Raw genomic sequence first — 27,823 nt, 5'->3', positions numbered from 1 at the left:
TATAAGAATATAACTACTATAATACTGCTCCTATATACAAGAATATAACTACTATAATACTGCCTCCTATGTACAAGAATATAACTACTATAATACTGCTCCTATGTACAGAGATATAACTACTATAATACTGCTCCTATGTACAAGAATATAAATAATTTAATACTGCTCCTATGTACAAGAATATAAATACTAGAATACTGCTCCTATGTACAAGAATATAACTACTATAATACTGCTCCTATGTACAAGAATATAACTACTATAATACTGCTCCTATGTACAAGAATATAACTACTATAATACTGCCTCCTATGTACAAGAATATAAATACTATAATACTGCTCCTATGTACAATAATATAACTACTATAATACTGCCTCCTATGTACAAGAATATAACTACTATAATACTGCTCCTATGTACAAGAATATAACTACTATAATACTGCTCCTATGTACAAGAATATAACTACTATAATACTGCCTCCTATGTACAAGAATATAACTACTATAATACTGCTCCTATGTACAAGAATATAACTACTATAATACTGCTCCTATGTACAAGAATATAACTACTATAATACTGCTCCTATGTACAAGAATATAACTACTATAATACTGCCTCCTATGTACAAGAATATAAATACTATAATACTGCCTCCTATGTACAAGAATACAAATACTATAATACTGCTCCTATGTACAAGAATATAACTACTATAATACTGCCTCCTATGTACAAGAATATAAATACTATAATACTGCTCCTATGTACAAGAATATAACTACTATAATACTGCCTCCTATGTACAAGAATATAACTACTATAATACTGCTCCTATGTACAAGAATATAACTACTATAATACTGCCTCCTATGTACAAGAATATAAATACTATAATACTGCTCCTATGTACAAGAATATAACTACTATAATACTGCCTCCTATGTACAAGAATATAACTACTATAATACTGCTCCTATGTACAAGAATATAACTACTATAATACTGCTCCTATGTACAAGAATATAACTACTATAATACTGCCTCCTATGTACAAGAATATAACTACTATAATACTGCTCCTATGTACAAGAATATAACTACTATAATACTGCTCCTATGTACAAGAATATAACTACTATAATACTGCTCCTATGTACAAGAATATAACTACTATAATACTGCCTCCTATGTACAAGAATATAACTACTATAATACTGCCTCCTATGTACAAGAATATAAATACTATAATACTGCTCCTATGTACAAGAATATAACTACTATAATACTGCCTCCTATGTACAAGAATATAACTACTATAATACTGCTCCTATGTACAAGAATATAACTACTATAATACTGCTCCTATGTACAAGAATATAACTACTATAATACTGCCTCCTATGTACAAGAATATAACTACTATAATACTGCTCCTATGTACAAGAATATAACTACTATAATACTGCTCCTATGTACAAGAATATAACTACTATAATACTGCTCCTATGTACAAGAATATAACTACTATAATACTGCCTCCTATGTACAAGAATATAAATACTATAATACTGCTCCTATGTACAAGAATATAAATACTATAATACTGCCTCCTATGTACAAGAATATAACTACTATAATACTGCTCCTATGTACAAGAATATAACTACTATAATACTGCTCCTATGTACAGGAATATAACTACTATAATACTGCCTTCTATGTACAAGAATATAACTACTATAATACTGCCTCCTATGTACAAAAATATAACTACTATAATACTGCTCCTATGTACAAGAATATAACTACTATAATACTGCACCTATGTACAAGAATATAACTGCTATAACACTGCTCCTATGTACAAGAATATAACTACTATAATACTGCTCCTATGTACAAGAATATAACTGCTATACTATTGCTCCTATGTACAGGAATATAACTACTATAATACTGCTCCTATGTACAAGAATATAACTACTATAATACTGCTCCTATGTACAAGAATATAACTACTATAATACTGCCTCCTATGTACAAGAATATACCTACTATAATACTGCCTCCTATGTACAAGAATATACCTACTATAATACTGCCTCCTATGTACAAGAATATAACTACTATAATACTGCTCCTATGTACAAGAATATAACTACTATAATACAGCTCCTATGTACAAGAATATAACTACTATAATACTGCCTCCTATGTACAAGAATATAACTACTATAATACTGCTCCTATGTACAAGAATATAACTACTATAATACAGCTCCTATGTACAAGAATATAACTACTATAATACTGCTCCTATGTACAAGAATATAACTACTATAATACTGCTCCTATGTACAAGAATATAACTACTATAATACTGCCTCCTATGTACAAGAATATAACTACTATAATACTGCCTCCTATGTACAAGAATATAACTACTATAATACTGCTCCTATGTACAAGAATATAACTACTATAATACTGCTCCTATGTACAAGAATATAACTACTATAATACTGCTCCTATGTACAAGAATATAACTACTATAATACTGCCTCCTATGTACAAGAATATAACTACTATAATACTGCCTCCTATATACAAGAATATAACTACTATAATACTGCTCCTATGTACAAGAATATAACTACTATAATACTGCTCCTATGTACAGGAATATAACTACTATAATACTGCTCCTATGTTCAAGAATATAACTACTGTAATACTGCCTCCTATGTACAAGAATATAACTACTATAATACTGCCTCCTATATACAAGAATATAACTACTATAATACTGCTCCTATGTACAAGAATATAACTACTATAATACTGCTCCTATGTACAAGAATATAACTACTATAATACTGCTCCTATGTACAAGAATATGACTTATTATAATACTGGATTTTCAGAAAGATTTTCGTATCTGGCGGTATTTACGCCTTGCAGTCAGTAGTGACCTTTATGTGGAGACTTACAAGTTAGGAATTCGTCTTATGACGGTTGTTAGGCGGTAATGGCGGGCCGTGGTGTTCGGTGACAGGGCAGCAGTCAGACAAGCAGCAGTGCCTGCAGGCGATTAGATCTGGTATTAGGAGGTAATGTCCGGGCCGATATGTTTCTGTTTTAATAAAAGAAAAGCAAAACACAAAATGGATTTTTAAGTGTTTTGGCCAATTTCCCAACTTGTAGCACATTGAGACTTGTTCCCATGCTTCTGTAGAGATCTGGAGAAAGCAGACCTCAGGAAGCCGCTGCCTTAAACCACCAGGCTCCTAGCGCCTGGAATAAACCTGGCCATACACTTAAAGGGGTTGGCCTGGAGTAAAAAAAAAAAAAAAAGTTGCTTTCTTGTAAAAACAGCGCCACCCCTATCTACAGATTGTGTGAGGTATTGCAGTTCTGCCCCATGGACTCCAATTGCTAAGCTGCAATACCAGACACAAGCCATGGACAGGGGTGGTGCTGTTTTTGAAAGAAAGCAGCCACGTGTTTCTTATCCTAAACAACCCCTTTAAGGGGATCTTCCAACTAAAACAACACATCCCTTATCCATAGGATAGGGGAGGAGTGTCTGACCACTGGGGGTCACACTGCTGGGACCTCCAACAGTCATGAAAGTGGACGTCTCTTAGTCCCCTACAGAACGGAGGGTTGGTGCGCATGTGTGACCATCCCTCCATTCACTTCTATGGGACTGGCAAGTATAATGCCATAGTAGTCAATGGAGCAGAGGTCCACCACTGCATTCTCATAAGGAGCCTCTGTTTTTGTCATTAATGGTGGTCCCAAAAGCCAGACCCCCCAGAGATCAGACACATATTCCTTATCCTATGGATAAGAGATTGTCAGTGGAGAAAACCCCTTTAAGAAATTTGGGAATTGTGGGTAAATGCTTCAGGATTCTCCTCTTTAGGACATATCAGAGAGCGGCTACAAAGAGCGTCTGTCTGTCTGGAGGACCTGGCACATCCATGCATGACATGAATAGCCCATTGAATTTAATGGGGCCTGTGTAATACTTCATAAAACCTGCGGGAGTGCTGTTGGAGAGTTGATCACTTCCTTCTGCAGATCACGATTGATCGCTGAAGATCGTACCAGCAGGAAACCTTGTGATTAACATTTTTTTTTTAGACGGATCACCCCGCCACTTCACAAGGTGTTTTACCCCGCCAAAATTTTTGGAGCGTACTCCGCCCAGAATTTTGTCAGCAGCTGCATGGCGTCGGCGCTCTATTGTTTGCAAAAGGAGTTCCTGCAGCCGGCGACCACTTTAAGAATTGACCTGTCCCTTGGCGTGTTGTCCGGCGGATGTCGCCCCCCCTTATTTAGCTGAGAGCCGATCCGTGACACCCAAAGTGAATAATCGCGGCGACTTCCGCTTCAAATACCGCCATGGGAACTCCCAGACAGTGTCGACATCCGATCCTTCTTCTGACAACCCTGTTCCTAGACTCCAGAATGTGAACATATTATTTGTCACAGTTTTACAGAAACCTCCCCAAATACTGCACGGAGCAGTATACGTTACTGTAAGGTTATGTTCACACTAAGCAGACACACCACACCCAAAAACCGCGCTGAAAACGCTTTCAAATCATCTCCATTGATTTCAATGGGGGAAAAAAAAGCGCATGTCAATTTACACAGTGCTTTTTTTTGGCGGGTTTTAAATTAGGAAAAAAAAATAGTGGGAATTCGTAGTGCGAATTCCGTGTCGAATCCACATCCAAACTTCCCGCTGAAATGGACAGGATTCAAAACCGCATCCCAAAAAAAAAAACACAAGGAATCCCGAAGCTCAGTGTGAACACTCTCTATGGGCAGGCATTGTATGGAAGCGTGAAATGCGTCGTGTGTAGTCTACTGTGTCCTCTGCGTCCAGTCCATGATCACTCGGGGGGGGGGCCTCCAAGTCAGGATCTGGCCACTTACCTCCGGGAACGCCACCGCCACAGGTACATATTAGGTTTTTACCGACAGTCTATAAACTGCTCTGGGCGTCCCGTCACGCGTCCTCCCCTTCATCTACCTCTTCACTGGAGGATGTCACATACATTTAGCGCCCTCCTGTCTGCTGCAGGAGAAATGTGGTATTACACTATGTCATGGTGAGATTTCACAAGGATGAGTGTCCCGGGGACGGGGTTAGAATTTAATATATAAAGGGGCCCCAATGCACAATTTGGGGGCCCCATGAGTGTTACATGCTATCAGTAGTACTGCTGCTCTCTTATTTGGTAGGGCATAAGGGGCAACTGTGCCCCCTAACGTTACGCCCCAGTGTCAAATAGACTGTAGGTCTATTCGATGGAATTGCATTATAAGCAATTGTCTATTATAATAGTGGTGGGAACAATTAGGAAAAAGTACCCTGCAGGCAACTCGTCCCTAGAGAGTCCATTCATAGCATAAAAGCCCTTGTGTCCTGCTGATATCGCCTGCAGGGCAGCGGCGGGGTAGCGGAATTCATCGCCAGCTAACTAGAAGAATGGCTTCTGCTTGTAAAGGGATTAAATCCCATCATACTCGGCAATTGCTTACATGACAACTCCCTGTCCTGATATAAAAATTTAAAGGGGCGCCCCCTCCCCAGGAATGAATCTAGCTCATTTACTCTTTTTCCATCCAAAAAAATTTGGAAATGTCATTTCAACATCAATCCCGGAGATTTGGGAAATCCACCCCGGAACAAATCCAAGCCGCTCCGGAACGCAAATGTTTCTGTCTGACCGAGAAAATGTTTACGGCAGGAAGCAAAATGTTGTGGACGGGAATAAACAAGGCTGATCACAGGAGAGGTGGATCTGATTAGAGCCCGAACGTCACCTAAACATGGAATCCATCGGCTTTCTATGACCGGAACGTCTTGACCGAGGCTTAACCCTGTGTGCGCCACGGCGCGCCGCTCCCCGCTCGCCTCGTTTTCGTTGGCAGAGAGCTGCCCCTCGATGGGATCTTGTGTTGCATCTGCGGTGGGATTTGGAGATCTGCCACTAACACCCTTATTACAGGGGAATGAAACACTTCAGGCCGCAAAACCACTTCAGAGGCAGGATCTGACTGTAATATACCGCCGCCGCCGCTCTGGACTAAACCCCCCGGATGTAACATATTACACCAGGGGTATGGCGGGTATATATAAGACAGGGGCAGAATCTATGGGGGTCTCAACTCATAGACCCCCGTCCTCCACCAGTGCTAAGCCACTACCCAAAAAATGGACAAGTGATGGGAATATACCCAGAGTAGTGCAGTTATAGAGGGTGCAAAAATTTGGGCCCTGCTAGGGGGCCCAAATACCCCTTTGCCACCCAGACCGTACAAATGGGTGGTCTCCAGTCTGTATCCCCCCAAGCTATATCCACAGAGGCATATACACCTTCACTCCCCATTAAATTCTCCAGTATTTAAGCGCGGTATGGCAGCATAATTCAGACACTGAATGGCAGTATTATATGGGAAAGATATGACAGTATTATTTGGACATATATTATATTATTCGGCTAAAGTACGGAGGTATTAGTCAGGCATTGTGTAGTAGTATTACTTGGGCACTGAGTGGTTGTTTTGTGTGGACATTAAGCGGCAGTATTATTGGTAAGAATATAGTATATGGCAGTGTTATGTGGGCACTATATGGTAGTAATTTTTGGATAGCGTATCGAGGTATTGTTTAGGCACTGAGTCATAGTTTTATTTGGTTGCTGAATGGCAATATCCTTCGGCCATTACAATATATGGCGGTGTTAGGTGGGTACTGTATGGTAGTATTATTTCGATACCGTTTAGAGACATTATTTAGGCACTGAGTAATGGTTTTATTGGGGCACTGAATGGAGGTAACATGTGACTAATACAGTATATGGCAGTTTATAGGGGCACTATATCATAGTACAATTTGGAAACTCTATGGAGGTATGATTTTAGTTGTATGGTAGCATTATTCAGGCTCTGAATTGTAGTTTTGCGTGGAAATTAAATGACAATATTATTTGGGGAATATAGTATATGGCAGTGTTATGTGGGCAATGTATGGTAGTATTACTAGGATAGAGTATGGACATATTATTTAGGCATGGAATGGTCGTTTTATTTGGGTGCTGAATGGTAATATAATTTAGCCACTACCAGTATATAGCAATGTTATGTGGGCACCATATGGTTGTATTATTTTGATACAATATGGAGGCGTTTATTAGGCACTGAATGGTCATTTTATTTGGGCATTGAATGGCTGTATTATTTTGTGAATACACTATATGGTAGTATTGTTAGTACACATTATTGAGGTTTTATTTAGGCACTAGGTGGCGGTATTATTTGGGTACTGAATGGCAGAAGTCTGAAGTATTATTTAGCACTGCATGGCTGTTATATATGTACATTGCCATTAAATGCTAGGTGGGGGGGGGCGGCTTACTTTGCTTGTTGCCCGGGGGTCGTGGTACCGATTTGGCCTTGGGGCCCGAGATCTTCAGGTTATCTATGTGATTACTTAGAATGTATCTAAACCTCTCCTCTCTGGATTTACCATATCATCCCACAAAGGGTCAATAGATCCTTTCTGCCAGTGGAAAAGTCCTCGAAGAAGATCATCCAGCAGCCCTGTACTCCCCCTTTAAGCCAAAGCCCTCCAGACAGTGACACAATGACCTCGTCGTGTCTTGTGCCGTCCTATTCTGCACCGTGAAATATTATTAAACCTCTCCACACCCTCCCCTAAAAAGCGGTGCTCTCTAGTGTGCCGACATATACCTTATTACCATTAGACACTGTGTATGTCGCTGACAGAATAAAAGGTTCCATAAATTTCTAGAAAATGCCCCCCGACCCCCAGCGAAAAGCAAGAAGAAAAAACCTCTGCCACTGGCTCCTCTGACAACCTCATGGCGAGTGCACTGGAATCCTGCAGCTGCTAATGAAATGGAAGACTGCCCCCAGTGGCCAACATGAGAATTACACCCCATTTTAATTGTCATTTTGCAACATTTCTTTTTTTGTATTCCTTGTGTCTATTTTAAAATAAATAATAATTTTATAGAACGTTTGTGCGCAGTTGTACGAGGCGTCAAAAAATAAATAAGTCCAGCGCAATGTCACATTCTGTGTGTAAACTCCAGGGTATAACTCTCAGTCTTTGACCTCTCCACCGTCCTTCATCTACATTGCATCTGTGTCCTTCCTAACATCATCACCCCGGTAGACGGGTCACTTTTTTTCAAAAAATTTTATTTACTGAATTTCAGCACTTTTTTATTTCCCTCTGCTGTAGTTTAAAGGGATATACACATGCAAAACTGAGAAAAGGTGGTATGGTAGGGGGTCCCTGAGTTTGGAAGGTGGTATGGTAGGGGGTCCCTGAGCTTGCAAGGTTGTATGGTAGGGGGTCCCTGAGCTTGGAAGGTAGTATGGTAGGGGGTCCCTGAGCTTGGAAGGTTGTATGGTAGGGGGGTCCCTGAGTTTGGAAGATGGTATGGTAGGGGGTCCCTAAGCTTGGAAGGTGGTATGGTAGGGGGTCCCTGAGCTTGGAAGGTTGTATGGTAGGGGGGTCCCTGAGTTTGGAAGATGGTATGGTAGGGGGGTCCCTGAGCTTGGAAGGTTGTATAGTAGGGGGTCCCTGAGTTTGGAAGGTGGTATGGTAGGGGGTCCCTAAGCTTGGAAGGTGGTATGGTAGGGGGTCCCTGAGCTTGGAAGGTGGTATGGTAGGGGGCCCCTGAGCTTGGAAGGTTGTATGGTAGGGGTTCCCTGAGTTTGGAAGGTGGTATGGTAGGGGGCCCCTGAGCTTGGAAGGTTGTATGGTAGGGAGGTCCCTTAGCTTGGAAAGTGGTATGGTAGGGGGTCCCTGAGTTTGTAAGGTGGTATGGTAGGGGGTCCCTGAGCTTGGAAGGTAGTATGGTAGGGGGGTCCCTGATTTTGGAAGATGGTATGGTAGGGGGGTCCCTGAGCTTGGAAGGTAGTATGGTAGGGGGTCCCTGATTTTGGAAGATGGTATGGTAGGGGGGTCCCTGAGCTTGGAAGGTTGTATGGTAGGGGGGTCCCTGAGCTTGGAAGGTTGTATAGTAGGGGGTCCCTGAGTTTGGAAGGTGGTATGGTAGGGGGTCCCTGAGCTTGGAAGATGGTATGGTAGGGGGGTCCCTGAGCTTGGAAGGTTGTATGGTAGGGGGTCCCTGAGCTTGGAAGGTTGTATGGTAGGGGGTCCCTGAGCTTGGAAGGTAGTATGGTAGGGGGTCCCTGAGCTTGGAAGGTTGTATGGTAGGGGGTCCCTGAGTTTGGAATGTGGTATGGTAGGGGGTCCCTGAGTTTGGAAGGTGGTATGGTAGGGGGTCCCTGAGCTTGGAAGGTGGTATGGTAGGGGGTCCCTGAGCTTGGAAGGTTGCATGGTAGGGGGTCCCTGAGCTTGAAAGGTGGTATAATAGGGGGCCCCTGAGCTTGGAAGGTGGTATGGTAGGGGGCCCCTGAGCTTGAAAGGTGGTATGGAAGGGGGCCCCCGAGCTTGGAAGGTTGTATGGTAGGGGGCCCCTGAGCTCGGAAGGTGGTATGGTAGGGGGTCCCTGAGTTTGGAAGGTGGTATGGTAGGGGTTCCCTGAGTTTGGAAGATGGTATGGTAGGGGGGTCCCTGAGCTTGGAAGGTGGTATGGTAGGGGGTCCCTGAGTTTGGAAGGTGGTATGGTAGGGGGTCCCTGAGTTTGGAAGGTGGTATGGTAGGGGGTCCCTGAGCTTGGAAGGTGGTATGGTAGGGGGGTCCCTGAGCTTGGAAGGTTGCATGGTAGGGTGCCCCTGAGCTTGGAAGGTTGTATGGTAGGGGGGTCTCTGAGCTTGGAAGGTGGTATGGTAGGGGGCCCCTGACTTTGGAAGATGGTATGGTAGGGGGGTCCCTGAGCTTGGAAGGTGGCATGGTAGGGGGTCCCTGAGCTTGGAAGGTGGTATGGTAGGGGGCCCCTGAGCTTGGAAGGTGGTATGGTAGGGGGGTCCCTGAGTTTGGAAGGTGGTATGTAGGGGTCCCTGAGTTTGGAAGGGTGTATGTAGGGGTCACTGAGCTTGGAAGGTGGTATGGTAGGGGGTCCCTGAGCTTGAACCCCCTGATTATGGTGGGGCTCCTTAAAATAATGGTTTGGGCATCGTTCTACCAGTGAGATAAGGAAGGTCACATTTTACCTTGAGCATCCGCTTGACCCGGCCCCTTCTCCATTTCCAACCCCATGCTCAAGCTCCTTTGCAGAATATATAAAGTAATTGCCTTTAAGCAATTGCCCAAATTGCAATGACTTCATATAATATGGTAATGTGAATCATGACCATTAATAGCGTTACTGGGAGAATTTTTGATTTCCCGCAGTCTCCAGCCCCATGAGGAGCCTTCAGGCTGCAGTGTAGCCTCTGATAGGGTTCAGATTACAGAGTGTCGTAAAACAGTCTGCCGTCTGCTGATGGATGGACCCGGAGCTGTGGGAAATTTCAATATATCAGGCGGTCATGGGGTTTTTATTGGATGGACCCTGGAGCAACTGAGGGGGACCCCTGGTATTGACAATGCAATGAGGGATTGCCATCTGAGCAATTGTCTGATGAATTTTGCAAAGTAGTTCCGGCCCGGTCAGGACATGCTGAGAGTTGTAGTTTCAGAACAATCAGTGTTGCTACAGATCCTATGTATAAGGACTGGTGGATTTAAAGGCGTACACACCCCAGCTGTCCGTTTTCCTGCGCCCTGTTGTTTCTGGTCGCCCCATTCAGCCCACTAATGGTAACTGCTATTATTAGGATGTTGTTCTTGTCACTCCTGCTGTCCGTGTTCACACCTGTCAGCAGGGCACGAAGCCTCGGCCTGCAGCCTGTATGATTCCACCAGAGGAAACATGAAAGCCCATCTGTTTGTAGAAAATGGCGCACTTGTCGCATCTATCTGCAGGCAGCTTCAGGGTCTGCGGCAAATGTTCTCCATAAACTATCCTCTCCACCCAGTACAACACTACAACTCTCAGCATGCCCTGACAGCTATCAGTGGGGAAGATCACCCCCATCAGGGTTTTGCCCAAAAAATTTGACTTTTTAGGGTCAAAAATGAGGCAGATATAACACTAAAGTCTATAGTAAAAAAAAAAAACATGCTGGCTTTTTAGTTCATGTTGTTCTGGCGACTTTTTTGATTTTATTTTTTGGTTTAGAGGTTTTTTTTTTTCCGCTCTGGTGATGATGTTCTTCTCGGCCTCTTTTTCCATAAACTTAAAAAAAAACGCACCAACAAAATGACACTAAATAAAAAAAACGCCATAAAGACTCATATTGCATATTAAAAAAAAAATTGCTGGTGTTTATAACTGAGGTTTTTCGTGCATTTTAAGCGCACATTCACACGGTGCAGATTTGTATGCAGAAAATCTGCATGAAATCCGCACATAATTCCACGCTATTTAATGTGGTATTGGGGCATATTTTGGCGCAGATTTTCTGTTTACGTTAATGACCCCTTTGAAATCTATGGGGAAAACCGCTCTACAGAAGGTGCGGAATCGCACAGACCATTGACAGGCTGCAGATTTTCAAATCTGCACGGTTGCAGCATTGACAAACCATGAATTCGCCGGTAGCTGAACCCTAAAATTCCAGAAATTAAGACTGACCTTGTATGCAAACAAGAACCCCAATTTTGGCTTATGGATTGTGTGTGTGGTGGGATGCATGTTACATTGTATCCAGAATCCTGCAGTCACACTGTATCCAGGACGCTGCAGTTACATTGTATCCAGGACCCTGCAGTCACACTGTATCCAGGATGCTGCAGTTACATTGTATCCAGGACGCTGCAGTTACATTGTATCCAGGACCCTGCAGTCACACTGTATCCAGGATGCTGCAGTTACATTGTATCCAGGACGCTGCAGTTACATTGTATCCAGGACGCTGCAGTTACATTGTATCCAGGACGCTGCAGTTACATTGTATCCAGGACCCTGCAGTCACACTGTATCCAGGATGCTGCAGTTACATTGTATCCAGGACGCTGCAGTTACATTGTATCCAGGACCCTGCAGTCACACTGTATCCAGGATGCTGCAGTTACATTGTATCCAGGACGCTGCAGTTACATTGTATCCAGGACGCTGCAGTTACATTGTATCCAGGACGCTGCAGTTACATTGTATCCAGGACGCTGCAGTTACATTGTATCCAGGACGCTGCAGTTACACTGTATCCAGGACCCTGCAGTCACATTGTATCCAGGACGCTGCAGTCACATTGTATCCAGGACCCTGCAGTCACACTGTATCCAGGATGCTGCAGTTACATTGTATCCAGGACGCTGCAGTTACATTGTATCCAGGACGCTGCAGTTACATTGTATCCAGGACGCTGCAGTTACATTGTATCCAGGACGCTGCAGTTACATTGTATCCAGGATGCTGCAGTTACACTGTATCCAGGACCCTGCAGTCACATTGTATCCAGGACGCTGCAGTCACATTGTATCCAGGACCCTGCAGTTACACTGTATCCAGGATGCTGCAGTTACATTGTATCCAGGATGCTGCAGTTACATTGTATCCAGGATGCTGCAGTTACATTGTATCCAGGATGCTGCAGTTACATTGTATCCAGGATGCTGCAGTTACATTGTATCCAGGACGCTGCAGTTACATTGTATCCAGGACGCTGCAGTTACATTGTATCCAGGACCCTGCAGTTACACTGTATCCAGGACCCTGCAGTTACATTGTATCCAGGACGCTGCAGTTACATTGTATCCAGGATGCTGCAGTTACATTGTATCCAGGACCCTGCAGTTACACTGTATCCAGGACCCTGTAGTTACATTGTATCCAGGACGCTGCAGTTACATTGTATCCAGGACCCTGCAGTTACACTGTATCCAGGACCCTGTAGTTACACAGTATCCAGGACCCTGAAGATACACACTGTATCCAGGACCCCGCAGTCACACTGTATCCAGGACGCTGCAGTTACATTGTATCCAGGACGCTGCAGTTACATTGTATCCAGGATGCTGCAGTTACATTGTATCCAGGACGCTGCAGTTACATTGTATCCAGGACCCTGCAGTTACACTGTATCCAGGACCCTGCAGTTACATTGTATCCAGGACGCTGCAGTTACACTGTATCCAGGACCCTGTAGTTACATTGTATCCAGGACGCTGCAGTTACATTGTATCCAGGACCCTGCAGTTACACTGTATCCAGGACCCTGAAGATACACACTGTATCCAGGACCCCGCAGTCACACTGTATCCAGGACCCTGCAGTTACATTGTATCCAGGACCCTGCAGTCAGACTGTATCCAGGACCCTGCAGTCACACTGTATCCAGGACCCTGTAGTTACACAGTATCCAGGACCCTGAAGATACACTGTATCCAGGACTCTGCAGTCACACTGTATCCAGGACCCTGCAGTTACATTGTATCCAGGACCCTGCAGTGAGACTGTATGCAGGACCCTGCAGTCACACTGTATCCAGGACCCTGCAGTTACACTGTATCCAGGACCCTGTAGTCACACTGTATCCAGGACCCTGCAGTCACACTGTACCCAGGACCCTGCAGTTACATTGTATCCAGGGCCCTGCAGTCACACTGTATCCAGGACCCTGCAGTCACACTGTATCCAGGACGCTGCAGTTACACTGTTTTCAGGACTCTGCAGTTACACTGTATCCAGGACCGTGCAGTTACACTGTATCCAGGACCCTGCAGTCACACTGTATCCAGGACCCTGCAGTCACATTGTATCCAGGACGCTGCAGTTACACTGTTTTCAGGACTCTGCAGTTACACTGTATCCAGGACCCTATAGTCACACTGTATCCAGGACCCTGCAGTTACATTGTATCCAGGACCCTGCAGTAACACTGTATCCAGGACCCTGCAGTAACACTGTATCCAGGACCCTGCAGTAACACTGTATCCAGGACCCTGCAGTAACACTGTATCCAGGACCCTGCATTTACACAGTATCCAGGACTCTGCAGTTACACTGTATCATCCACATCACTATACTGAGGAATATGGAGGCGACACCTCTGACACATCCAGGTGACAATAGCTGGCGTCAGTGACACTTTCTGCTGCCACTAAAATAACATCATCAAGAGAAGCTTCTATCATTTCTAAGAAGTAAAACTTGTACTGAAATAGTGTCACCGACCGTGCAGAGTCTACCAACAAACTGGATCACACAGCTAGAATGCTGCCATATGTTACAAATACTACTGCTACCTTACTATTACTACTAATATACACTGCTCAAAAAAATAAAGGGAACACAAAAATAACACATCCTAGATCTGAATTAATTAAATATTCTTCTGAAATACTTTGTTCTTTACATAGTTAAATGTGCTGACAACAAAATCACACAAAAATAAAAAAATGGAAATCAAATTTTTTAACCCATGGAGGTCTGGATTTGGAGTCACCCTCAAAATTATGGTGGAAAAACACACTACAGGCTGATCCAACTTTGATGTAATGTCCTTAAAACAAGTCAAAATGAGGCTCAGTAGTGTGTGTGGCCTCCACGTGCCTGTATGACCTCCCTACAACGCCTGTGCATGCTCCTGATGAGGTGGCGGACGGTCTCCTGAGGGATCTCCTCCCAGACCTGGACTAAAGCATCTGCCAACTCCTGGACAGTCTGTGGTGCAACGTGACGTTGGTGGATAGAGCGAGACATGATGTCCCAGATGTGCTCAATTGGATTCAGGTCTGGGGAACGGGCGGGCCAGTCCATAGCATCCATGCCTTCGTCTTGCAGGAACTGCTGACACACTCCAGCCACATGAGGTCTAGCATTGTCTTGCATTAGGAGGAACCCAGGGCCAACCGCACCAGCATATGGTCTCACAAGGGGTCTGAGGATCTCATCTCGGTACCTAATAGCAGTCAGGCTACCTCTGGCGAGCACATGGAGGGCTGTGCGGCCCTCCAAAGAAATGCCACCCCACACCATTACTGACCCAATGCCAAACCGGTCATGCTGGAGGATGTTGCAGGCAGCAGAACGTTCTCCACGGCGTCTCAAGACTCTGTCACGTCTGTCACATGTGCTCAGTGTGAACCTGCTTTCATCTGTGAAGAGCACAGGGCGCCAGTGGCGAATTTGCCAATCTTGGTGTTCTCTGGCAAATGCCAAACGTCCTGCACGGTGTTGGGCTGTAAGCACAACCCCCACCTGTGGACGTCGGGCCCTCATATCACCCTCATGGAGTCTGTTTCTGACCGTTTGAGCAGACACATGCACATTTGTGGCCTGCTGGAGGTCATTTTGCAGGGCTCTGGCAGTGCTCCTCCTGTTCCTCCTTGCACAAAGGCGGAGGTAGCGGTCCTGCTGCTGGGTTGTTGCCCTCCTACGGCCTCCTCCACGTCTCCTGATGTACTGGCCTGTCTCCTGGTAGCGCCTCCATGCTCTGGACACTACGCTGACAGACACAGCAAACCTTCTTGCCACAGCTCGCATTGATGTGCCATCCTGGATAAGCTGCACTACCTGAGCCACTTGTGTGGGTTGTAGACTCCGTCTCATGCTACCACTAGAGTGAAAGCACCGCCAGCATTCAAAAGTGACCAAAACATCAGCCAGGAAGCATAGGAACTGAGAAGTGGTCTGTTGTCACCACCTGCAGAACCACTCCTTTATTGGGGGTGTCTTGCTAATTGCCTATAATTTCCACCTGTTGTCTATCCCATTTGCACAACAGCATGTGAAATTGATTGTCACTCAGTGTTGCTTCCTAAGTGGACAGTTTGATTTCACAGAAGTGTGATTGACTTGGAGTTACATTGTGTTGTTTAAGTGTTCCCTTTATTTTTTTGAGCAGTGTATTATATTATATTACACTGCAGCCACTAATAATAATACTACATATAATACTTCTATTACTAATCATATGCAGAATGCTAATACCCCTGCTTTTAGTCCTAGTACTGCCAATAATAATGATCATACTAATGCTATTAATACTGCCATTACTACTAATGCCACTAGTACTAATTAGATTGCATAGCTATTACTACTACTTTTGCAACTAGTAATAATAATTATCATATTGCATTTACTACTTCTGTTACTACTGCTACAACTATTACTACTACTATTACAGCTGCTACTATTGCCACTACTAATACTATTAGTACTACTACTAATAATGCAACTGCTAGTAACAACACTACTAATAGCACTACTAATAATACTAGTACTACTACTACTACTATTACTACTGGCAACTATAATACTATTAATACTACTAGCAGTACTAACACCACTACTACTGCTAATAATGCAACTTCTAGTAATAAAACTACTAATAGCACTACTAATAATACTAGAACTACTACTACTATTGGCAGCAATAATATTATTATTACTAGTAATAATACCACTAATTCTAATAATGCAACTACTAGTAATACTACTACTATAGCACTACCAATAATACTAGAACGACTACTATTACTACTGACAGTAATAATACTATTATTACTACTACTAGTACTAATACCACCACTACTACTATAGCACTACTAATAATACTAGAACTAGTACAAATACTAGGAGGAGATATTGATCATGTGTTGTATGACATAGTCTTGAATAATCCCCCCGGGGGCTCTCTGGCGTAGGCTGCGACTTTTTTTGCGACACTTCCAAGTGTCGTCAATAATAAATGTCTAATCCAGGTCTAATCTCACTTTTATACCTTATACATAGGTCACTTTAAAAAGTGAAGTGACTCCGTAAATGTCACAAAATGTCACCAAATATTGGAAAAAAACATGCAAATGACATGATCTACGAGTTTTTTATGCCAAAAACCAGATGTATCTGGTTTAATAAATGTCCCCCTATGTTCATGCTACTATTAATACTACTAAAACTCTTATTACTACTCCTGCCAGTGATAATGTATTGTTATTATAATACTATTACTAATATTAAGGCCCCTTTCACTCGAGCAAGTTTTCTGCGCGGGTGCAATGCGTGATGCGAACGCATTGTGCCCGCGCTGAATCCGGACCCATTCATTTCAATGGCCTTGTGTACATGAGCGTTGTTTTTAACCCATCACTTGTGCGCTGCGTTAAAATCGCAGCATGTTCTATATTGTGCGTTTTTCACGTGACGCTGGCCCCATAGAAGTGAATGGGGCTGGGGGAAAAACGCAAGCAAGTGCTGATGCGATGCGTTTTTCACTGATGGTTGCTAAGGAGATGTCGTTTGTAAACCTTACGTTTATTTATCACGCGTGTGATAAACGCATCAATGCGCATTGCACCCGCGCAAAAAAAAACTGAACCACTGAACGCAATCGCAGACAAAACTGACTGCCACTGCTTGCAAAATGTGCGAGTTTTCATGAACGCATCCGGATCGTTCGTGTGAAAGGGGCCTAATAATTGAACTGCTACTAAGGCCTCTTTCACAGTGTTTTGCGGTCCGTTTTTCACGGATCCGTTGTTCCGTTTTTTGTTTCTTTTTCTGTTCTGTTTTTCCGTATGGCATATACAGTATACAGTAATTCGATAGAAAAAATTGGGCTGGGCATAAAAATATTCAATAGATGGTTCCGCAAAAACGGAAACGGATACGGAAGACACACGGATGCATTTCCGTGTGTGTTCCGTTTTATTTTTTTTACGGACCCTTTGACTTGAATGGAGCCACGGAGCGTGATTTGCGGGCAATAATAGGACATGTTCTATCTTTCAACGGAACGGAAATATGGAAATAAGGACACGGAATGCATGCGGAGTACATTCCGTTTTTTTTAAATGAATAGTTCCGTATACGGGCAAAAAAAAGCCCTAATAATGCAAGTATTATAGTGTTAATACTCCTATTATCACTACGGTCACTGATAATAATTATATTACTATAAATACAAGTTAAAAAGGCTTTTCGGTGGGGGGGCATTGCCCGAAAGACCCCCTACCAACTGGACCTCCACAAGCAGTATCAACCCCAGTTTTTTTTTTGTGTATTTATTTATCTTGTGTTCCATCAAAACCACCGGTACTAACACACGCTCCTATCGCCTATGACAAATTCAGCTCTGCTACATCTGTACAAACCCATAGAGCGATGCACACATGCCTACAGCGCCTAGAGGACCATTCATAGTCGCTGGATATTTACACTGGACTGAAGTTCCCCCCCTGTAACCCTTTCAGCCCGCTCTCTGGCACACTATGTGTTAACAGGTGTCCCTCCTGATAATCACAACATGCAACCAGATACTACACGTGGGGAAGCAGTAAGAGGGACGGTCCCCTTTAAGAGTGCTGGTCTTGCCCTCTCCCTGGCTGAAGCCAATGGGATGGTGGGGGAGGAGAGGGCTCCCTCTACTTATTACAGCGCAGGCAGGGAGAGCAGGAGATGCTGCAGAGCAGTCACTGCTGGATTTGGGTTGCTCCTTCTGATTTGGAAATGTCTTTGCTCCTTCGCCGCCACTGAGCGCTTGATGCCACCGACTGGTCTCCAGAAAGCTATTCATGCCCAAGTTGTTCCCGCTGCCATCAAGCCATAGACCACTCCTGCCAGCCTAGACACAGGGGCTGGATTGTTTTGGACTGTAGCCTACCTTGGACTACCTATTCTGCCGCCCCAGGATCAATTTAGGGGCGCGATATTTTGGCGCTAACCCCCCAACGAATTTGCGCCTTGATTTAGCCAGACCCCCCCGACCCCCCCACCCGGCTCCCAGATGTTGAACATGAGCTCCGAGCAGGACCAGGCTCCTGAGGCACCCTGCAGCCCGGCGGGCACCGCTAGCTCCATGTCCCACGTCTCTGACTCCGACTCCGACTCTCCGCTGTCCCCAGCCGGATCGGACTCCCACAGAGCAGCGGGCATCAACAAGAACGACCCCGAGGGGCCCTTGGATGAGCGATTCCCAGCCTGTATCCGGGAGGCAGTGTCCCAGGTGCTGAAAGGCTATGACTGGAGCTTGGTGCCCATGCCAGTCCGGGGATCCGGATCCCTCAAAGCCAAACCCCACGTCAAGAGACCTATGAACGCCTTTATGGTTTGGGCACAGGCGGCTCGAAGGAAGCTGGCAGACCAGTACCCGCATCTACACAACGCAGAGCTCAGCAAGACGCTGGGCAAACTCTGGCGGTGAGTAGCTTCCTCTTATACTTTACCCATTGGGCACAGAAGTGGTGAATTTCTGTCCCAGTACGAGCCCTTGTATCAATAATCGCCACGTCCGTCGTGCCAAAATTGCGATCTATCCGATGAGTTGTGAACGTGCCAGTCGCAGATCATGGTAGAGCATGAAAATTGGCACATCTGTGCCATCTGCCGCTTTAAGAGAACATGTGGCCTCATGCACACAAACTTTGTTTGTTTCCGTTTTTTTCTTGCGGATAGGATGCAGACCCATTCATTTCAATGGGTCCGCAAAAAATGCAGACAGCACGCCGTGTGCCATCTGCATCCGTGTGTCCGGTCCGTATAGAACATGTCCTATTCTTGTCCGTTTTAGGCATTGTTACAATGGATCCGCAAAAAAAAACGGATGTCATCCGTTTGTTTTTGTTTTTTTTTGCAGATCCACAATATGCGGACTGCAAAACACATACGGTCGTGTGCATGTAGCCTAAGGCTGTGCCGACATCATCTAACTAGCACGGTTGATGCATGCCGTATAGATGTAGCAGAGCTGGAATGGTTGTCTGAATGTGTGTGACTGCTATAGGTTTAGAGCTGTGCCGAGTGACAGACTCAGCTCTGCTGCATCTCCCAGATAAATGACAATATGACTGATCAGATCTATCACTTATCGAGATATTACTTTCTTGGCTGCAGACCACGCAATTTACCGCGGATAAGTGCCCCATATGAGGATTGAGTTTGCAATAAGGCGCTATCTATGGCAGCATGCCTTAAAGGGGCAGCGCAGAAATTGGAATATAAACCCCCCCCCCCCCTCCCCAATAGTCTACATTTTAACCACCTTCTTTGCCCGATACAGTAATGGAAGAAGGGGCGCTGGTGTATAAGGGCGCTGAAGGCTCAATGGCTTGTACAGGGTAGTTAATAATCAGTGCCAGCCTGCAGCGGTGTAGCAGAGCTGTCAGCGCTCAGTGAGTGGCAGATGAGTAACATGATTAATGTCCCGGGGTCAGGTTTACACGGTAATTAACAGATGTGGAGCACTCGGCTCCTCCGGCCCCTTACTGGTTGTAAAACGCGGCAAAAAATGTCATTTTCTTCCATGGAAAGAATATTGGGATGATCTGAGGACATTGCATAAGCTTTGACTTCCTATTGTGGCCATTGTAGGGTTAATATGTAACTTAATTTTAGACCCCCCTCCTGCTGCCCCTTATAGGCTTAAGCAGCTGTCAGGTTGAGGATTTAACCCTTGCAGGACTAATGCGCATGTTAGTTCAATCAATATAAAGCACCGTGACTGTACCATATGGATGCTGGTATTAGGACTAGGCGTTTACATGGCGCCGACCTATTCTGCAGCCTTCTCCCAATCTAAGTTCCCTATAGCAGTATGTCTTTAGTGTAAACCGAAGTCCCCGGAGGAAACCCAGGGAGAACATACAAACTCCTGGCAGATGTTTCTCCTTGGCTGGATTTGAACCCAGGAGCCACCGCGCTGCCCATAGGGTTGCACTACAAGCGTTGGCCTTTCGCTGTGTGATGCCACAGGTCAGACCATGCGGACAGGACAACCCCGGCGGCTGCCGCAGGCCAGGGTTCACACTTGCTGCATCGGGTCCGTGGCATTTGGGCGCAAGGTCGTAATACATTACGCCTGCGAAAAACCAGAACCCCCAATGTTTTGTTTTTTTTCAGAAAATGCAACCACAGACCCAACTGGTCTATGGGTGATTTTTCAAAAATACTATGACCGTGTGGTCCAAAAAAACGTTAAAAAAAACATGTCTGATACAACTATGAGCAGAGGTCATGCAGTGTGATGAGTCCCCGTCCCAGAAACGGAGGCAAGGAGTGCAGAGCAGAAGGATGGGGCCACTGTGGGTGTTTTTGGGGCATTCGTGGGTAAGAATAACAGAGGATTTTAGAGTGCATGCTGTGTTTTTTTTTTTTTGGTTTTTTTTTAATCTTCATTTTCTAGAGGCAAAAGCAATGACTATAACAGGGGAAATCTAAAAAAAATTGCATATGAGAAACTCCAGAGGCTGAGAACATAGAACTGGCTCAATGCATCCGCACACCCCGACTGCAACAAGTATGAAGGCAAGGCTTCCCATTCTGCGGGCAAAGATTCAATTAAAGACCTGTTAGAGCCCCCAATGGCACCCAGACCTGGTGCCAATGACCCTCCAGCCCCCAAAACCCAAAGCATTGCAGCGATTATCTCCCTCCAGATCCTCATGTACACAAGATTCCCAGTCCTAAAATGCCTCCAGTCTCCTCTGGTTATATTATGGGCTTAACCCATTGTCCTAGTTTGGATCCCCTTTAAATGGTGTAACAGCAAGGTCCCTTTAAAATTCCTGTCCTTACTGTATATGTTAATTCTGACCCAAGACATCACTTTTTACCCTCTAGTGACGCCCGCTCCCTTCTGTATGGCACCCAATTCTCTGCCTCTGTTTCCTACCCATCATTATTACTGATGATACATTGTAGTAACATTGATGCGTTGTTCCTGTGAGGTGGTTACATTTATGTTACATGAGAGTAAACAGAAATTAACCATGTCACTGCCAATGAGAATAATTTTTGTGCGGTCTGGACTGGACAAAGTGTCCTTTTTTAATTTGGAAATTAAAATGTGAATTTAATAAGAAGAAAAAGAAGAATCTTGATAAAAAGATTGAACTTTCATATGCAATGATGTAAATGGAGATCTCATAGCAACACACAATGTTAATTGCTTTAATAATAGAAATATGTAATATAATAATAGGAATATAGTAGTAATAACAGGAGGAATAATTTTATAGTAATAATATAAGAAGTAGTCTTAAAAAAATTATAAGTAATAAAAAAACTATTTTAAAACTATTGCCACTGATTCAAAAAGTGATCATAGTAAAAATACAAAGAAATGATGGTGATTAATATAGAAAAATGATTCACAAATGCAAGATTTGGTGTAAAAATTTCAGCTACGGTTCCATATATCTGGGGTTTACGGAAATCCATGTGCTCGCGGCAGAAACCGCCCCCTTCAGATGGATGAAATTTCTACACCAAATCTGCCTCGTGTGAATATACCCCCTAAGCGGGAATTATTTAAGCAATTTTTGATGCATTTTTCTGAATGGATTCAGCATGAAGGAAGGAAGGACTTCTACTTTTCCTCTTCTATTTAGCTCCAAAAACTGCATGTGTGATTACAGAATTCTGTGCAGTAAGGAAAGGGTTAACTTCTCCTTTAAAAAAAAAAACTGCATTTCCTTACTTTCCTCCAAGGGATCCAAGATAAATATTTAGGGACTCTGCACATCATGGCGATTACCGGAGTGATAGAAAATATTTATTTTTTTCTCTCTTTTTTTTTTTATTATAAATTTTATTACCCCCTTGGTTAAGGCAGGTGGATGACTGACCAGGAGTTAACCCTCGCAGGCCTGGTTTGAAAATCGACCATGGTATAAGGAACAGACTGACCCCTTGTTTTGGATACACCTCCGCAACGATTCAATATATCGCCTTGAAAGATTGGGGTCAAATGAGTATAGATGTGGGTGGCTATAAATTATTGAATATATATATTAGATTTCATTAGAAATGATCAGCACGTGTGTTCCAGAGCCTGACAAAAATAATTGGATGCTGTGTCTTTAATATTAATTATGGTTATGATTGGTACATTTAGAAAAAGAAGTCATAAGTGAATATAAAGTATACAGAGTAGATATCAACAATATAACGATATATAAATGATTAAAACAAAAAATAAAACACAAATCTTTCACTTGCAGGCGCCATGATGATGAATCAATATTCTCATATCCATAAAAAAATATAAATTTGGAGATATAGATATTTTTATTTATTGCTAAATACACTTTTCATTTGGGAAAATCAGGATTTTATTAAGGCAGAAAAAAATGATCTTTGAGAGACAAAAACAATGACTTTATCCCAAAGGAAAAACCACAAACTATTTTCCTGTCTGCTATTAAGATGCTTTACTGACTGAAGCTTTGATGCTAAAATTCTAGGCTTTTCAAGGAATTTTAAGGTGGAAAAGAAAGTTGACAAAATTTATGACCAAAAAAAAAAAGATCAAATCTGTACAATTGTTTTTATTTAACCCTTTTTGCACGTTACCAATAATTTCATTTTTTATTTTTTTTACCAGTTGGATAGCTCTGAGACACAGGATCATATACTTTTCTTTTTTTGTATCACTTAAAACAAAAATTCTCATAACCCAATGAGCCAAAATTTGAGAACTTGTAAATACAACCACTAATAGTAACCAAGAAATTAAGTTGATGCTTTTGGTCTAAATAAGGGGTCCCCATCCTGAGGGTCCCTGGCTGTTGTGTAACCTCCAGCTGTCGGGGCATGCTGGGAGTTGTAGTTTTGCTACACCGCTTGGTGGCCACCGGTTTGTAGACTTTACAGGTCTACAGCTTAGATTAGTGAGTTTCTCTACCCTATACCCACCAGGTCCTTGCACAATATACATTTTGGGTTTTCACTAATGGTCCTCCTTTTTCCCCCCCTACAGCTTACTTAGTGAAACCGAGAAGCGTCCATTTGTAGAAGAGGCCGAGAGACTCAGAGTGCAACACAAGAAAGATCACCCAGACTATAAGTATCAACCACGCAGAAGGAAGAGCGTCAAAGCTGGACAAAGCGACTCCGATTCTGGGGCCGAACTGGGACATCACCCTGGCTCCCAACTGTACAAGTCCGACTCTGGCCTGGGAGGAATGGGAGATGGTCACCTTCATGGAGAGCATGCAGGTAATGAGGATCCACCAGGCAGATAGAGTCTGGTCTGATTCTATTGTGCGCTGTTTGACAAGTTGGAAATAGGCACCATATAAAGTACATATTATAGATAGCCTGTCGTAATCATCACCTTGCGCACTTTGGACAATCCATTTCTGTTTAAAGGGTCCCTCCACATAAGATGATCACATACCATTCCATTACTGAGACCCTGGATTGGTTGTAATCCTGTGAATGAATATTCAATTCCTCCTGCAGTGCCTCCGCAGGAGAAAGGAAGAATTGCAAATTCAAATGTAATGGGTTTTCTGTGTGTAGCACCCTGAGAAGACAGACTCTTTGCAGCCCTCCACTCTGGGTTACAGATGAGGATCCTAAATGGAGAACCTGACTAGAGATGAGCAAATTTTTGAAAAGTTCGATTCGCCGAATAAAAATAATAAAATTTGCTTCTTGATAAATTACTTAGTCACGAAGCGCATTTTTTTTGTAAGTAGCAGGTGCAATGACAGGGAGCTGCGATAGAGCCGCCCCCGTCATTGTACCTCTCAGATACATGATCACACAGCATCTGAGTGTAAGAACAGTGTGAAAGTAACATAAAAAAAAATAAAAAATCTAACTTACCTCCTCCATTTGCTAACGACGGGCCGGCTGCCGCCATCTTGCTTGAAGATCTGGAGCGAGATAACGTCATCACGCCGGCCGGCGTGGTGACGTCATATGCCACTATGCACTGAATTTTGCCCGAGAACTTCAATCAAGATGGCGGCTGGCGGCCCGTCGCGAGCAAATGGAGGAGATAGATAGATATATAAAAAAAAATTTACACTATTTCAGGTTAAATTAATTTGCTAACACGAGGAAATTTGGCTTTGAGGCGAATCAAATTTATCGTGACATTCAGGTTGAATTCCACTTCGTGGGATTCGATTCGCTCATCTCTAGACCTGACCCCTATGTTAACCCAGTAATCCCTAACAGTGTGTTTTTATAGGTTTTCAATGCAAGAGCACCCCTTTAAATTTAATGTGCACTTGCTGAGTTTTTTGTTTTTCTAGGCACCCATGTACTTCAGGATGGTGCAGTATTGGGGGATTATAATAGTGATATAATAACCTTTTGACAATTTTTTTTGGATAGCATTGAATGATATTTTAATATTGTATATCTAGGTTTTTTCTAAGTTTCAGCTGATTTCCACCAAAAATGTGATTGTTGGTGGTTCTAGTTTTTTAGAATATTTTTGCTTTTTGAGATGGTTGGTGGTTCTATGTTTTTTTTTTTTACAATATTTTTTTTGCTCAGCTGCAAAACTCTCCAGAAACAGATTCTCTGGATTTCACTAAGATGTCTGTCTTAAAGCATATGATGGTTACTTGCCGGCTATGAAGATGTTCTGTGTACAGGTTACCTTTTTGAGGTGGACATGCTTTTTGAAGGGTTATTACAGTATTTATTTTTGAACATTTGTAGAAACTTTCTCTAGTCATTAGACACAAAAAAAAGTCATTATAACAGCGGGTACAACATATTATCATATAATGACAGGGCTTCTCCTTTTTTTTTGTCTTCTGCTCCTAGGTCAAAATCATGGTCCTCCAACTCCACCAACGACCCCCAAGACTGACTTGCACCATGGTGGGAAGCAAGAACTGAAACATGAAGGACGGAGACTGATGGACAATGGGCGTCAGAACATCGACTTCAGTAACGTGGATATTAATGAGTTGAGCAGTGAAGTCATCAACAACATTGAAGCCTTTGACGTCCATGAATTTGACCAGTACTTGCCTCTTAATGGCCATGGGGCTCTTTCAGCTGACCATGGGCAGAATCCTACTGTACCACCTTATGCTGCATCCTATGCACACCCAGCTGGAGCTCCACAAGCACCTGTTTGGTCTCATAAAAGTCCTTCAAATTCAACCTCCTCTTCTGAGTCTGGTCAGCAAAGGCCACACATCAAGACGGAGCAGTTAAGCCCTAGTCATTACAGTGACCAATCTCATGGATCCCCTACTCATTCTGACTACAACTCCTACACAACCCAGGCTTGTGCCACCACTGTGTCCAGTTCCACAATACCCAGTCCTTTCTCCAGCTCTCAATGTGACTACACAGACCTCCCCAGTTCCAACTACTATAACCCCTACTCTAGTTACCCATCCAGTTTGTACCAGTATCCTTACTTCCATTCATCTCGGCGCCCCTATGCCACCCCAATCCTCAACAGCTTGTCAATCCCACCTTCCCACAGTCCCAACGCCAACTGGGATCAGCCAGTCTACACAACCCTAACAAGGCCTTAAAAAAAACTCTGAACTTCTCAAACTGAGAACTAATTATGCCATAGATATGTCTGGTTGTCATGAAGTCTTCCAAGACATGTGCACTATAGACAGAATGTACAGGTAGGAGGCGCTGTTCCAGTTCTTACGTAAGTGCCTGCTGATAAAAAAATGAGTTAAGAGCATTTCCGTCTGACTTTTCATGAGGATTTTTTAATTAATAAAACGCTTTGAATTTTGGACTCCGACACGACATGCCATGAAGGATGAACCTCTGATTTACTCATGAGGACCTAAGATTCTCTAGGCACAATTTGGAGGCATATAAGCAAGTTTTGATGAGATACTGACCAAGCGATGTCTCCAATCAACCCACTTCTAACTATTCCATTTCATTGAGTGCTGGGGCAAAGGGCCAGCCTGAGGTCAACTTTACACAGTCCCTTTGTTCTTCTCCAGACCTAAAGCTGTTCACAAAACATCAATAGACTTCCAAGTACAAAAACAAAAAAGTTCCAACTTCTCCATGGTCACTTCATTGTGTCTCAGGCTTGGACTACATATTGTCTATTTCAGTGAAATTTTAGGCAAATTGTTTGGTTGTAATTAACTTTTTTTGTTTTTCAAATGTTCTTATAGTTTTTGAGATTTGTTAAATATATATATAAATATATTTATGTTCCATATATTATAAGTGATTTAATGATTTTATTCATTGAAACAAATGTAGAAACGGGAGGAAAAAAAGAATTAAGAGGGAAGGAAGAAAATTTAGTAATTGCCGGAGTTTTGAGGTTGTAAATTAAAAAATTGTAATTCTGAACTTACAACAGGATTTGTTGAAACCAGCAAATGTATAATAGTAATAGGGGTTGTTCTATAATGTTTCAAAAAATTTGAGAAATTGGTAATTATTTATTAACCCCGACCAACATGTTTAAAGAATTTTTCTGATTCACGTAGATTACCAAGGATCAGAGTCTTCCCATTAAACTAAGACACTAAAAACCTCTCCCATTTTATTTTTTTCCTTAGTTTATTACTAATGTTTTTTTGTGCCCATTTTATTGTTCCTTTTCATTGTATGCTGAGCATATAATAATTTTTATTTTATTGTAACTTGTGCCTTTTTTAAGATATAAAAAAAAACACTTTGTAAATTTGAAAAAAAAATCTAGAAATTATTTTTGTCCTACATTTTCTTACTTCTTTTCTAAAAAAACAAATGTGTCTTCGGATCGGATTTTCACGTTTATGCATTTAAGAGAAAATTCTTTGTCTTGGGCAAATTCTATTTTTCTGTTCGTGTGAACGATTCCGTTCGTATGTATGTCGCTGATATTTTTGTTTTTCATTAAGCAAAGCTAACTTTTGTATATGCTTCCTTCGAGAAAATTAAATGGCTTTTTATTAAAACTGACTTGACTTTCTTGTTGTGTGTTAAGTACAAATGTTAAAAAAAAAAAAAAACAGTTAGGGGGGGGGGGGGGCAGGTCAAAATTGGGCCAAAAATTTCAATTGGGACTGAATAGGGTTTCTTCATATTATAATTTGTTTGGTCAGTACCTGTGTTTCTAAATTAAGTGC

The 27,823-nt window shown here is 42.9% G+C and overlaps 1 protein-coding gene across 1 annotated transcript; it reads left to right on the top strand.

Moving 5' to 3' along the window:
• The first annotated feature begins 18,429 nt into the window (after window positions 1–18,429).
• On the top strand, window positions 18,430–27,621 carry SOX8 (SRY-box transcription factor 8). The gene is made up of 3 exons (XM_040441114.1): window positions 18,430–19,160; window positions 23,719–23,957; window positions 25,530–27,621. Exons 1-3 carry the CDS (start codon window positions 18,748–18,750, stop codon window positions 26,255–26,257), a joined length of 1,380 nt encoding a protein of 459 aa, XP_040297048.1. The 5' UTR covers window positions 18,430–18,747; the 3' UTR covers window positions 26,258–27,621.
• The last annotated feature ends 202 nt before the right edge of the window (window positions 27,622–27,823 follow it).

The sequence above is a fragment of the Bufo bufo genome, chromosome 7, assembly GCF_905171765.1.
Source record: "Bufo bufo chromosome 7, aBufBuf1.1, whole genome shotgun sequence".
NCBI classification, from domain to species: Eukaryota; Metazoa; Chordata; class Amphibia; order Anura; family Bufonidae; genus Bufo; species Bufo bufo.
Note: the sequence above shows the minus strand (reverse complement) of the source record. Positions and strands in the feature narration are given on the sequence as shown.

What these genes read in the sequence shown, in the direction of transcription:
- SOX8 (XM_040441114.1), top strand. Translation starts at nt 18,748, where the DNA reads ATGTTGAACATGAGCTCCGAGCAGGACCAGGCTCCTGAGGCACCCTGC. An exon ending in ACGCTGGGCAAACTCTGGCG is followed by an intron (nt 19,161 to 23,718) that starts GTGAGTAGCTTC and finishes CCCCCCCTACAG; the next exon opens with CTTACTTAGTGAAACCGAGA. An exon ending in CCTTCATGGAGAGCATGCAG is followed by an intron (nt 23,958 to 25,529) that starts GTAATGAGGATC and finishes TTCTGCTCCTAG; the next exon opens with GTCAAAATCATGGTCCTCCA.